The 14,041-nt window shown below is 40.9% G+C and overlaps 1 protein-coding gene across 1 annotated transcript; it reads right to left on the bottom strand.

The window, feature by feature from the left end:
* Nucleotides 1–11,318: 11,318 nt before the first annotated feature.
* On the bottom strand, nt 11,319–12,202 carry olig1 (oligodendrocyte transcription factor 1). The gene has a single exon (XM_034186355.1). The coding sequence runs from the start codon at nt 12,111–12,113 to the stop codon at nt 11,340–11,342; it is 774 nt and encodes a 257-aa protein (XP_034042246.1). The 5' UTR covers nt 12,114–12,202; the 3' UTR covers nt 11,319–11,339.
* Nucleotides 12,203–14,041: the final 1,839 nt, after the last annotated feature.

Here is a 14,041-nt window from a genome sequence, read left to right as displayed (position 1 = left end):
AATAAATATCTCATTTTCTTCTTATCAAATCTGCCCCAAACAGCAGATGTCAGCAGTCAGCTTCTTTAAGCATTCTATGAAGCCACAGTGCTGAAGACAGCTCAGAGCAGACCAGTGACGTGCGGTGAGGTTGATGGCTGGTGAGGCACTGACTTCATCACAATCAGATTTACAAACATATAAACCCCACAGAGTAGCTTGATTACCATATGATTGGCAGCAGTTAATGGGTTATGTTTAAAATCTCATATTAGCATTCTTTACACATACAAATTGTAGTACACAAAAAGCACATTTAATTAAAAAAAAACATTTTTATGGACTTACTTTTATTTATAATGAAGTCAATGTGCCGCTCCTTCTGAACTAAAGCATTGATGACTTGCTTATGGAAGTTTACCTTATCTTCCTTCAGTTTTAAATTATCTCTGTCTCAGTGGAGATCACTGCCAGGGAAGAAAGTCATCCTTCATCACATTCAAAGATTCAAACAACTTTATTGATCCCTAAAAGGACAATTCATTCTTCAAACCCGATTACCTCAGACAAAAATACAGCAATTAATCCACAATTATTACAAGATGAACGTAATAATAGCACACATCAGATTTAAAACAACCGCACATATACATTTGATTGTTTATGCAAGCTAAACTTTGAAACAGTCTGTCATCGGAATTGAGGCAGTGAGGGTGTAGCTTGGGGAAGTGAAGGCTGCTGCAGTTGCAGAACCGCGCGGCCTCCAGAGGAGGAGGAGTGGCAGGGCGGAGGCAAGGGGGGGTAGGGGTCGGGAGAGAGTTAGCATGTGTCATGTGTGCAGATGAGATGAGTTTGTATCAGTCAGATGAGTTTATATCAGTTTCAGTGTGTGCATAATGTCTGGAGTTGTCTTGACAACATCAGACTGTAGGGGAGGGCAGAAAGCTAAGAGGGGCAGCCGAATGGTTCACCAAGGCCGTAGAGATTCTTTTGGAGGAAAACAAGTGAGACATTTTGACCTTCAGAGGCTGATAAGCCTGCATGTTTAGGGTTAAGCAGATGAACACCATTTACAGCTCCTCTGACCGACCAAATCCAATTTATGAGTATTCCCTGGTCTCTGACATCTTCCTTTGCAAGGCAGACATTTGCTCTGAGATGTTTTCCAACTTACGTCTGAGTTCAAGGATTAACACAGTCTGAGACTATACCGCCTTGCCCAATTCATTAATCATAACGGACAGGTGAGGGGCCGTGGTTCTCGTAGCAGCCGTCTTGCCAATTCTCCGGTAGGTCAGTGCCGCACATAAACAAATAAGCACCAGCCCTCCCACTATAAAACCAAATATAAATAAATCTTTGATGTTTTCCACAGACAGTGGTACCAAGCACTTCTCCCAGGCATCCAGAATGTAGCCCGCAGGGTAGGTTTCATCTGGGCACGCAGGGTCCCCCAACCCTCAGTCCTGTTAGGACTGTATGTTTGGAGCCTTTTCTGGCTTTGAATGTGAGTGGTTGACTGCTTATGTTTGAGGAGATGTCTTTGTAAATTCTTTAGGCCACACTATCCCATCTGAATCCAGACATTGTCACAAGTTGAAAAATTAAAGCAGAAAAAGGGGGTTTATTGCTGGACATCCACACAGCCAGACTTTACATGTGAAAAGAGCGGGTCTTCTGTACTGCAGTCTGAAACAAATGTTTTGGTTCTGGTGTTGGTCTTCCTTTGAGTATGACTCTGCATTTAATCATTAATGATTGATCTCTGCTGTCTTCCACAGCATGTCTTTTTCCTGATTCTCTCCCCTCAGCCCCAACCAATCCCAGCAGAAGACTGCCCCTCCCTGAGCATGGTTCTGTTGGAGGTTTCTTCCTGTTAAAAGGGAGTTTTTCCTTCCCACTGTTGCCAAGTGCTTGCTCATAGGGGGTCGTTTTGACCGTTGGGGTTTTCTGTAATTATTGTATGGCTTTTGCCTTGCAATATAAAGCGCCTTGGGGCAACTGTTGCTGTGAAAACTCCTTAAAACTCCTTTTTACAACTCAATTACGACCGTAAAATCCAGTATTAACGTCCACATATCATCAGACACAACAGGGTTATTTCCTAATGAGCCATCTGTCAGAAACATACATGGTGCAAAATTGAAACAAGGGAAAGTCAAATTTGTTTTTAAAACTTGCACCATGGATGTGATGCCTGTTGTTGCTGCTTGGCACTGCTTTATGAAACGGAGCTCGATTGATGCACACTGTTGATATGTGTGAATGAAATAGATTTGCTTCATATTTAAAGCGAAGAAGAGCATTAATATGCTTTTAAAATGTGCACCATGACTCTGTGGTGAACTCAGCAGCAGCACTGACTGGCTGCTCACTCCACTAGCACTGCACACATGAAATGAACACATTTATTTAATATTTAATTAATCAGGTGTAATTTATCAGATACCAATAGATAAAATAAAATAAAAAACACCATGATTGAGCTCAATTCCAATCAATTCATTTGGATTGAGATATCCCTGACTAAGTTGACCCTGTGCCTGAAGACTATTTCCATCTGCACAGACAGGAGCCAGAGAGAAAGTAATGGATGACTCCTGTCCTCTTTCCATTTACTGCATGCTGCATGTCTCCACCTCTGTGTATTCAGGCAGAGAGCCAGTGACCGACAGCATCAATGAACAAGCTCACTCGGCCACTACATGTGACCATTAGGAGAGAGCCAGTGCAGTGAGCCAGTTCAGAAGAGTGGAAAAATATGCTGACTCGTTTGTTGACTGGCTGCTCTGCCTGCCCAGACTGGTAAATCGCAAAATGTGATGATGTCATCTTAATGAACAATGAATTTTGCGAAGTGCTCCAAGGAGCCAGGGGTCACAATGAATGCTTTACTCTGAGAATCTATAAGCTGCAATCAATGGAATGAGCCAAAGTGAACCAATGCTGGACCAGTTCCTTCAGGATTCTGTTGAATGGGTGGGCTGACTTGAATCAGTGCTTTTACATAGGTGGGGCTCCTTGGACTTGTGAAGTGGCAGTGCTACTCATGTCTAATAAGGAAATTAAAAATAAAGCCTTTTCATTGTGTATGTCATTGCATGGGATTATAGATATCACTGTACCACTCGTACAGGTGGTTCTGTGGCATAAGGGTGAACTACCAATATATAGACCAGGATTTTATTTCAGGTGTGTTTGTGTCCTTGGACAAGACACTTCATCTGCATTGTCCCAGAATACCAAGCTGAAAAGAATACTGGCCTTGGCTTGAGATGTATCCTGCAATTAATTGCCGTCCAATACATTTGTAGACTCTAATCCTCGTCAGGCTACGTTATCCATGGATAAGCACTACCCAAATGAGCCTTTTTACTATTTCTACTAATCATGGAGGAATATTTATTCATTAGAAAGTTTGAATGAAAGGGCTTTCCAACAATTGTCTTCTTCATGTACGGTCGCATGGTACTAGGCATACACATTTTCATAATCACACTGTTTGCAACAAATAAAAATATCATACAAACTTTAGGTGTTTGCAGGCCTTCTTCATCTCTCTTAAATGTAAAATGGACCCTCCTGGTCAACTGTCATTGTGACAATTCTGGCTAAAACTACTGCATTGTACTCACATTTAGTATATGCAGCAGAGATGGAGAGGGATCATAATGTAACAACATTTCCATCACCTGCTCAAGAACGTATTGACAGTATACAGAAATCTTAAGTTTAATGCCATAACCATCAGAGTTGACAAAATGGCACTTTTAACTTGTACTTTAATGGGTACAGAGGTTGTGGTTGATGGTGGCCCATAAAGCTGTAGTGAGGGTCGTAGTGTGAATAGCACAGAGGGCTGGAAGGGGTGGGAGAGAACATGATGGTTAATGAGTGGGCCACCAGATTCAGCTTCAGCGAAGCAATATCAGTTTGCCTTAGAAAGACGGGGTGACTCAGGGGATCAGGAATTTCATGGTGGGACGACCCAGGAGGGCCTGATGTTATTTAGGGAGGGAATACATAAAAGCTGGGTGAGAAAGCAAATGGGGGTCCTGACCAGCCCTTGTGCTCTGCTCATTGTGGAGATGAAATTTATGGCTCAGGACTTCCTAAGCTAAGGACTCCCCACGTTGACTGGTTAAGTGCTGTGAAACAGTACGACAAGAGCCAGAAGCAAACAGCACTCATGACATGAGAGGGTTCAGAAGAGTGAACTGCTGATAGCAGTGTGAACATGCTTGATTATGATATCATATGAAACTATATATTCAACTGAAATTCACCCTTCACAACGTGAAGAATGAGACATCATGACTGTTGCTGTAACCCCGGGGCTGCTTACATGCTCCACCATTGTGTAATGAGAGACAATACTGAAATCTAAGTAATTGATAGATTCTCAATATTAAAGCAAGTTTTGTGTGTGTGTGTGTGTGTGTGTGTGTGTGTGTGTGTGTGTGTGTGTGTGTGTGTGTGTGTGTGTGTGTGTGTGTGTGTGTGTGTGTTTTTAATTATGATGCCATGGCTATCAATAAAACTGTTAATTACATGAAATAGTAATATTGGTTATTGGTGTTAAATAACAAAGTGAATACTTAATAAAATCTATATATTGTTTATATAGAATATAATACTCTGAAGTACAGATTTCTGGTCAGAACACATGAGGCCTGACTACAGAATTTAAGATATATATATATATATACTAGCTGGGGTACCGCGCTGCCCGGGTTAACCCATTTTAGACATAAGCCAAATGACAATCATTTTAATCAAAACAATTGCCCAACATTTGTTTTTTTAATGCTGATGTCTTGTAAATATAATAGTTAATGGGCTAAAGTTTGTCTAGTAGAACTATAAGAGGTGGACTCCCCAAACTAAGTGGAAATTCTTGGTTAAAAGACAAACACATTTGAAGTCCTTCATGCAGACTTTGTTTTGCAATCAAATTTATAACAAAATTACACACAAAAGGTAGGTAACAATAAATGTAAATATCAATGAATCAAAATTGAGGTAGTGGTGTAGTTCACTGTTTTTACATTGCAATTTTACAATACATTACATACATTACAATTACAATACATTTTACATACATTCATAAAATGAACGTATTCAGACAGGAAGGCAAACTGGGTTGTACAGGACAGTCAGGTGCTTAACAGTTGAGAACATAAAGTAGCTGAAGAAAGGGATTAAATAAATAGAGATGCCAACACATATACAGGACTGGAAATTTGAATCTGCCTGGTCATACCCACAGCCTCAGCCTAAGCATGTTGCTGTTTTGCCGAGTGTGCTGTAGAAAGGGATTAAATAAACAGAGATGTCCAACACATATACAGGGCTGGAAATTTGAATCTGCCTGGTCATACCCACAGCCTTAGCCTAAGCATGTTGTTGTTTTGCTGAGTGTGCTGTAGAAAGGGATTAAATAAACAGAGATGGCCAACACATATACAGGGCTGGAAATTTGAATCTGCCTGGTCATACCTATAGCCGGCTATTTTGGGGGTAATTTTCAGTTCAGCTTTTTAAAAAATGGTACCAGTTTGTTCCCCATGTCATGAGGATTCAGAATATATTTAGTTTTTAGGTCTACATATCATAGTTTGGGAGTTTATCGCACATGGTACAACACTGTATGGTCTTATATAAATGGTTATTTTGGGGGTAATTTTCAGTTCAACTTTTAAAAAAATGGTGCCAGTTTGTTCCTCATGTCATGATTCAGAATAATTTTTAGGGCTACATATTATAGTTTGGGAGTTTATCGCACATGGTACAACACTGTATTGTTTTACTTAAATGGCTATTTTGGGGGTAGTTTTCAGTTCAACTTTTAAAAATATGGTACTAGTTTGTTCCCCATGTCATGAGGATTCAGAATATATATAGTGTTTAGGGCTACATATTATACTTTGGGAGTGTATCCCAGACAGACAGTCAGACAGACAGACAGACAGACGTAGCCCTTTATGTGCTATTTTGGGTGTAAATTTCAGTTCAACTTTTAAAAAAATGGTACCAGTTTGTTACCCATGTCATGAGAATTCAGAATATATATAGTTTTAGTGCTACATATTACAGTTTGGGTGGGGTGGAATTTGAATTGACCACTTTATACTTTTTGTACTCAGGCTTTCTTGATGACATCAGAATAGGAGGGCTTCTTAAAGGAAAAATAACAGGTCTGTGAGATCCAGAATTCTTACTCATTGGTAGGTGATTAAATCTGGATGATCCAGAGGAGACATGGGAGAAGGTCATGTGGTCAGATGAGATTAATAGAGCTTCTTTGTATCAACTCCACTTGCTGTGTTTGTAGGATGAGAACAACCCCAAGAAAACCGTTCCAAGCGTAACACATGGGGGTGGAAACAACATTTTTTGGGGGTGCTTTTCTGCAAAAGGGACAGGACGACTGCATGGGGTCATGTATTACGAGATTTGGCAAACAACCTCTTTCCCTCAATAAGAGCACTGAAGATGTGTCATGGATGGGTCTTCCAGCATGACAATAATCCAAACACACAGCCAGGGCAACTAAGGAGGGGCTCCATAAGAAGCATTTCAAGGTCCTGAAGTGACCTGGCCAGTCTCCAGACCTGAACTCATTAGAAAATCTTTGGAGGGAGCTGAAACTTGAAACCTGAAAGTTCTGGAGATGATCTGTATGGAGGAGTGGACCAAAATCCCTGCAGCAGTGTGTGAAAACTTGGTCAAGAACTGCAGGAAACGTCTGACCTCTGTAATTGCATAGGTTTCTGCACCAAATATTAAGGTCTGCTTTTCTGTTGTATCAAATACTTATTTCATGCAATAAAATGGAAATTAATTATTTAAAAATCATACAATGTGATTTTCTGAATTATTTTTTTAGATTCTTTCTCTCACAGTTGGAGTGTACCTACGATAAAAATTACAGACCTCTCCATTCATTGTAGTTGAAAAAACTTGTGGATCAAATGCTTATTTGCCTGTGTGTGTGTGTGTGTGTGTGTGTGTGTGTGTGTGTGTGTGTGTGTGTGTGTGTGTGTGTGTGTGTGTGTGTGTGTGTGTGTGTGTGTGTGTGTGAAGGACTAATGTTAACTGGTAGTATAATGCATTTATTAGCCTTCTTGCTAAGATGCTTGCTATGCTTATACAACAATAATTTGGTCTTTACTCAACACACATGAGATCTAATTTCACCATGAGATTGTACTTTGTAACAAAACTGTTCCAAGTTCAGTTATTATTTATATCCATCATTTGGAATAATGTTGCAAATGATGGGCCCTGTAATTATCCAATGGAATTTTCATATCTAAACGTAGTTTCAAAGACAAACATTTGCCATTTGCTACAACTGTATTTCGTGACAAAGCATAGTTTAACCAATCATAACTAAAAGTGTGCCAAGTATTGAATTTACAGGCAGTAACCAAGGAGCAAATTGTTCCTCCCTGAAAGACAGATTAATATGCATCCAATTTAGCATGTAAGGGCATGTTTAATCAAATTTACAATTCATGGTTGTTTTGTATAAGAGTTCTAGTATGCGATCTTTTGATGTCAATTTCAATTGCAATTTCAGGGTCACTTCGAAAATATTAAAAATAATAATAAAATAATAAATTTAAAAAATGGCTGTTTTTTGCAAAATTTTGCTGGGTTTTTGTTGGGGGGTGGGGCGCTCATAGGGGTTTCACCAGGGACTAATTCAGTGTAGAACCACCCGGTATATATATATACAGCCTATGGTCACTACTCAAAATTCAATTCAATTCCTTCACTGTTGCTCCTGAAGTGTTTCTATACCTAAATAACATTTCCAGGTAAACAGTATTTTGAGACAGATTTCATGTATAGAGGTTGGTTAATTGGCCCCTATTAAATAGGTACTGCCCTGCAATTCATAATTTAATCTAATTAATTCATTCATTTTATATTAACAATTACCATTGGCAACTCTTGTGCTAATATGCAGACATTCCTCTATCTGTGCACAATGTGTAAGAAAAGAAAGACAGTTATTCTTTGTATTTCTGGTGCCTTCTATGAGCGCATGCTTCGTTCAGCACTGAGTCAGTTTCTCCATCCACCCCATCATCATCCTCAGTCTGACTGTGAATATGCACGTGTACATGCACATGCGTGCATGTGTGTGTGCGTGCATTGTCCTGGAGCCTCCTCGCCTCATTGAACATTAGTGGTGAAATGGAGATGAGTTAAAGTTTGGACACAAAAAACGGCCAGACCCCTGCGTAGCTCCAACAATGAAAGCACCAAATACAAGAAAGTGAGAGCCTCTTAGAGCCGGTCAGAGAGAGAGACTGCAGAATGAGAGGGGGACAAAATTAAGGAGAGAGAAGAACCTCACCACCCTAAGAGCAGAAGGAAATGGATAGGCAGCAGAATAGGGAGCAACCCGCAGAAAATAGCAAGTTAGCTAATCCCTGTGAAATGGACATAAAGCAGCTATATGTAAATGAAAGCCGTGAAGTTTGGCCGTCTCACTTTGATCTGTGAATCAGCCTCTCGCTCCCTCCCTTTCCTTAGCTCCTTCACTCTCACCCTCTGCTCCGTCCTCCTTTTTCTTTGCAAGAAAATCAAGCTTAATCTCACTTAATGGCATCTCGCTCCTCTTTGTCCTCGCTGATGCTAACAGATTCCCCTCCTTTGAGCCGCCACTATTCACATACACACCCCCCATATAATCCTCTTGTTTGATGGTGGCAATTGTTTGGAGTATTTCATCAGCATTATGATTATGATTATTTTCATTATTATTATTCATGCAGGCGACGGTGAGGGCGACGGTGAGGGCGGCAGTGAGGGCGGTGTTGAGGGTGGCGGTGAGGGCGGTGTTGAGGGTGGCGGTGAGGGTGGCGGTGAGGGCGGCAGTGAGGGCGAAGGTGAGGGCGGTGTTGAGGGCGGCAGTGAGGGCGGTGTTGAGGGTGGCGGTGAGGGTGGCGGTGAGGGCGGCAGTGAGGGCGAAGGTGAGGGCGGTGTTGAGGGCGGCAGTGAGGGCCGCGTTGCAGACCGAGGCTGGCTCCTGCCTGATCCTCCCTCTTATTCTCACGGCCAATAAGGCTGCAGCTTTCCTCCAGCGGGGCGGCCAGTTTGTTGCACAGAAACTAATTCAGGGCAACAGATTTTCTGGGCATTTGAACATATTGTGGAATGAGTGTAATGAGTAGCACCGAATCACCCCTCCCAGCTCTTTAACAGGGAGAAACATCAAGAATTTGGAGATGGAGGAGAGAGAAAAGGCTAATAATCAAAAGGCCCACTTTTCCCCAAAGCTGTAATTACAGGAGCAGGTTTTGATCTTTTGCTTGTTGGATGATGAATGGGGTGGCAGAGGAGCAAGATGCTGATGTGGGACTGTTTCACTATTTTGGACCGCTGAAGAGAGCTTTTCAGTTTGGTACTCTTCACCGTCTGAAGTGATGCAGTGAAGACTGGAATCCTGTATGTGGAAGAGGAGACCATGCGGATGGATGATGTTTGAGACAGGCCCGTATCTTTTAAGCTAAAAAGGCCCTCATAGAGTGCATACCTGCCCCTGGGCCTTAATGGTCATCCAGCATTATACCTCCACCAACCAGGCGCTCAGAATTCTGACTCTTTCACAGTCACATCTTTGCGACATCATAAGGCTAAAAGGTTGAGTTTTTTGGCAAGGCAATCAAATGAAAAGATCAAAGTCAACACTTAGAGACATTAAATTTACACAGCTCTTCCCTGATCCTGTTAGAATAGAATAGAATAGAACAGAATAGAATATTTGCTAATTTACTGAAAATCACTGTGATGTGCACAAAAACAGTTTCTCTGTGACACATATTTCACATTATTTTGCTTGTTTGCACTGACCTTACATCAAAGTGTGAAGACAAAAAAATAGTTTTCTTTGATTCTTCTCATAGCACATTTTGTACAGTTGTGAATGGAAACCACTGAACTAATACCCATTTCTAAAAACTTTCTAATTATTTGAAAAAATAAAACCTATGTAAAATGTGTGACCATTATCACCTTTAAAATATATAATTTTTTAAAGGTTGTGGCAATACTTCTTTTTCTTCTTCTGATGATGATGATGATGAAAGCAGGGGTGGTGGCCAAGTGGTTAGTGTGCTTGGTTTTAGTGTGCACACATACACACCCCTGCCACATTTCACCTTGTAATGTGAAGGTGCATCTGACATAAAACTTGTACCAGATCAATATGCAGTTCTGCTGTGTGACCCTGTGTGAAACAGAGAACAGGCGAATGGACTTATTATTATCCATCCAATTTATATAACCGCTTACTCCAATTAAGGGTATTATTGATATTATTATTAGAACAAGAACAATTCTTTTACACACTCTCCTGAAATTTATAGGAAACAATTTTTACTTTTACTATTGCATGATCATCAGAAACTATTTTTGTGTTCTCATGCCTATGGAAGGACAAAGACATGATTTTAAAAATTGGTGAAAAACGTCAAATGTATCATTCTTGTAAAAACTTTGAATGCATCGAAAGTTTTACACTTTAACAAAATTTTACACATTTTGCAATTTTCTTTCTATTTAACAACAGTTAAAACAGTTAACTCAGCTTGAGTTTCAATATGTGCCATAAGAAGTATTATTTAGTCCACATCCTCATCAAACTTTGCTGTATATATATATATATATATATATATATATATATATATATTTTTTTTTTTTTTGGTGTTGCATGTGCACACAAGTGGCTATATATAGCGTGTGGTGTTGTACATGCAACACCAATCTTTTACACATCTATGACAGTGCCATGACTGAATGATTGACCTTTTCCTCAAGAATAATCAGATTCAGATTTGTATCAGAAGTACTAATTTTAACAACAACAGCAAAACAAGATGTGCCTGCAATATCTCTGCAAACATCAAGAGAGCCATGTGTAACTGAGAAACTCTGGCATAAATAAATCCATAACTAAATAGACAGACATATTACATTTCAATAAATTTTATTGCATAAAAACCCCTTTACTGTGGCCCTTTTCAGTTTTAGGCCCTTGAGATTATTTACCACAGTATTGTAACAAAATGCAACAAACATAACTATCATTAAAACTGACAAGACAAATATTTCACAATAATATTTTTAAAAAAAAACAGTTATTCTCCTTGTTGGTGACAATAAGATTACAATGTTTCACTTTAACTTGATTGCCAGATATCGATGGATGTTTAGAATCTTTAGAACATTTAAGAATAACTGTGACAAATTGCAGCAAATAAAAATGTTTCAAAAATAATAACACATAAAACATGTTGCAAACCTAACAGTCATGGTGCCTGTTCTTTCAGAGACGCGTCTGATCACTTTGGGAACCTTGGAGCTGGAGCAGAATGGCTGAATCTTGGTAGTCTGCAGACTCCGCAGGGGCACTGAGGCCCTCCAGAGATGCCTAAGGAGCTCCACTGCACAGGAGTCAGTGAGGCCTCCATGGGGCCAGGAGAAAGGAGGGGACATTTAGCTGGTGAAGATGAAGGGGAGGAAGAGGAGGAGGTGGAAGCTGATGAAGTAAGGAGAGATTCTTGTCTGAGGAGGAGCTGGCCATGGTTAGAGATGAGAGGCCACCCTCCTGTGAGCAGAAGACGGGGCACTGGTCCAGTGTTCATCCCCATACCAACACTCACCTCCCCCAGCAGCCGCCGCATCTCCTGCAGGGAAGAACCCAGGAGGAGGATGTAGTTCCGGGCTAAGACCAGTGTGGAAATCTTGGACAGCCTGCGACCAGGAGAAGCTCCAGGGTGGTGTGGCTGTGAGGAGGACACAGAAGAAGGTGAGCAGGCGTAAGGGACCATGACCTCTCTCAGGGCATCCATGGCTATGTTCAAGTCCTGCATTCGCTTCCTCTCCCGACTGTTGATTTTTCTTCTCAGCTCCTGCTGCTCCTTGGGGCTCAGCTCCCTCTGAGGTTTGGTTGACCTCTGGCCACTTTGGAGACCAAGTACAGGCCCGGAATTTATGTGGGCACTGAGGCTGAAGCCTGTGGTGGGGCAGTGAGGTAAGTCCTGGACCGAGCCACTTACACAGAGTGGCAGCGACTGCTCCTGGGGCCGCATCACAGAGTTTGACAGAATATTCATCGTCTTCTCTGAGGTTCTGTGGTCTGAAGTTTCCAACTTCTCCAGTTCCAGAGCAACTCACCTAAGGACAGTGTCTTCTGTAAAAGCGAAAAGGACTTCTGATTTACTAAAAAAATCCTCAAAATACAAAATCCAGTTCCTGCTGCCTCCCCCCTTGAGCCTCCAAATGTTCTACCTCTGACTTTAAAGGTTTCTTTCGGCAGCTAAGTAGCTCCTGAAGTGGCTGCTCAGTTTTTTCTCATTTCCAGAGCTGTGTGTGAGGAGAATTGCAGCTCACATGCTGCAAAAGTGAGCTAAATGCTCCTCTCACCCCCCGCCTCAAAACACGACTCCTCCCCTGAGCATGATGGGTTCTTCACAGACGTTAAGAAAAGAATACCACAGACTTGGACCCAAGAAAACACACCGAAGTCAGCAAGTTTTCAAAACTAAAGCAAGCATGTTATAAGACTAATTATCCAAAAATGTGAAATGACCCCCATCTGCAGCACCAGTCTCACAGCTTGATGACCCCTGGCAGAGTATAAACTCAAGACTAATCACGGAAAAAGATTGGAGTTGCTGGAGTAAGAAGGATGAATGGAATAAGAAGAAAAGACTTTCATTAATCCCAGTCAGTAGGCCATTAGTATACAGTAGGTAGGTTTCCATTGGATTTGTACAAACCTTTAGCAATATTTTCAAAATTTCAACAATAAACAAAACAAACAAAACCAGAATGACGCCTGTTCAATCAGGTGATGGAGAAGGACTAGTATTTTTTGTCCTTTCATGTGAACTGTTATGCTGCTGAGGCTTTCACAAGAACTGTAATTCTAATAGTAATGGCAATGGAAGGGTGTCCATCCATCCCGGGGATCTGGAGCCTATCCCAGCATTCACAGGACGAGAGGCACGGTACACCCTGGACAGGGCAGTCTATCACAGGTCCACATATCCATAACAAACACATTCACATGCACAGCTACGGTTAATTTAAGTTTACAGTTCACCTAACTTGCATGTCTTTGGATGTGGGAGGATGCGGCGCACCCAGAGGGAGCCCACACAAACACGGGGAGAACATGCAAACTCCACACAGGAACGACCCAGATGGGAAGTGATCTCACGACCTTATCGCTGTGAGGCACCAGTGTTAACCACTGAGTCACCATGCTGCCCGGAAGGGTAAAGTGGGGGAAATAAGTATTTTATTTTTTTTATTTGATTTGATTTTTAATTAATTAATTTGCATTTTATTGCATGAAATAACTATTTAATCCCCTACCAACCAGCAAGAATTCTGGCTCTCACAGACCTGTTAACTTTTCTTTAACCCTCTGGGGTCCGAGGGCATTTTTTGGCCAGTTCACTCGCCTGGCATAAATGTTTTATTATTGCTGTTATCCCTGCATCCCACAATCAAGTTTTATGTCTCTTTTTTCAGGACAACCTGTGCTTTCAGAATATATATGTTTTTGTTGTGTTTTATAAGTGTAATAAAGTTTTCCAATCAAAAATAGGCAAGGAAAAAATAAAGCGAAAAATAATTTTCCACACACATTTATTCAAAACACACAGCAAACTATAATAAACAACTGTTTTGATACTTTATAACGGTAATTTGAGGTCTTGTGTGAAAGACTGTACAACAAAAAGGTTCAAACAATAAACACAAATGCACATTTTGAACAATATATACAAAATGGTCTATGCATTTTGTTGTCCATTGATATGGTAAACAGTGATTTATGCAGAGAAAGCAACAGAGTTATCTAGTAACATTCACATGCAAACTAGTGGAGCAATCCTGATAGTTACACACTCTTTGTTTGAGCACATGAGATTGTCATCAGAGGCACTCAGTCTACTCTGTGTGCTTCACTGATCGCTGTGCGTAATGGTGCAGGGCGCACTGAGAATGTACTAAAAATATGTACTCATTGGAA

Source organism: Thalassophryne amazonica, chromosome 14 (genome assembly GCF_902500255.1).
Source record: "Thalassophryne amazonica chromosome 14, fThaAma1.1, whole genome shotgun sequence".
NCBI lineage: Eukaryota > Metazoa > Chordata > Actinopteri > Batrachoidiformes > Batrachoididae > Thalassophryne > Thalassophryne amazonica.
The sequence above is the reverse complement of the archived record's forward strand: the minus strand, read 5'-3'. Positions and strand labels throughout refer to the sequence as shown.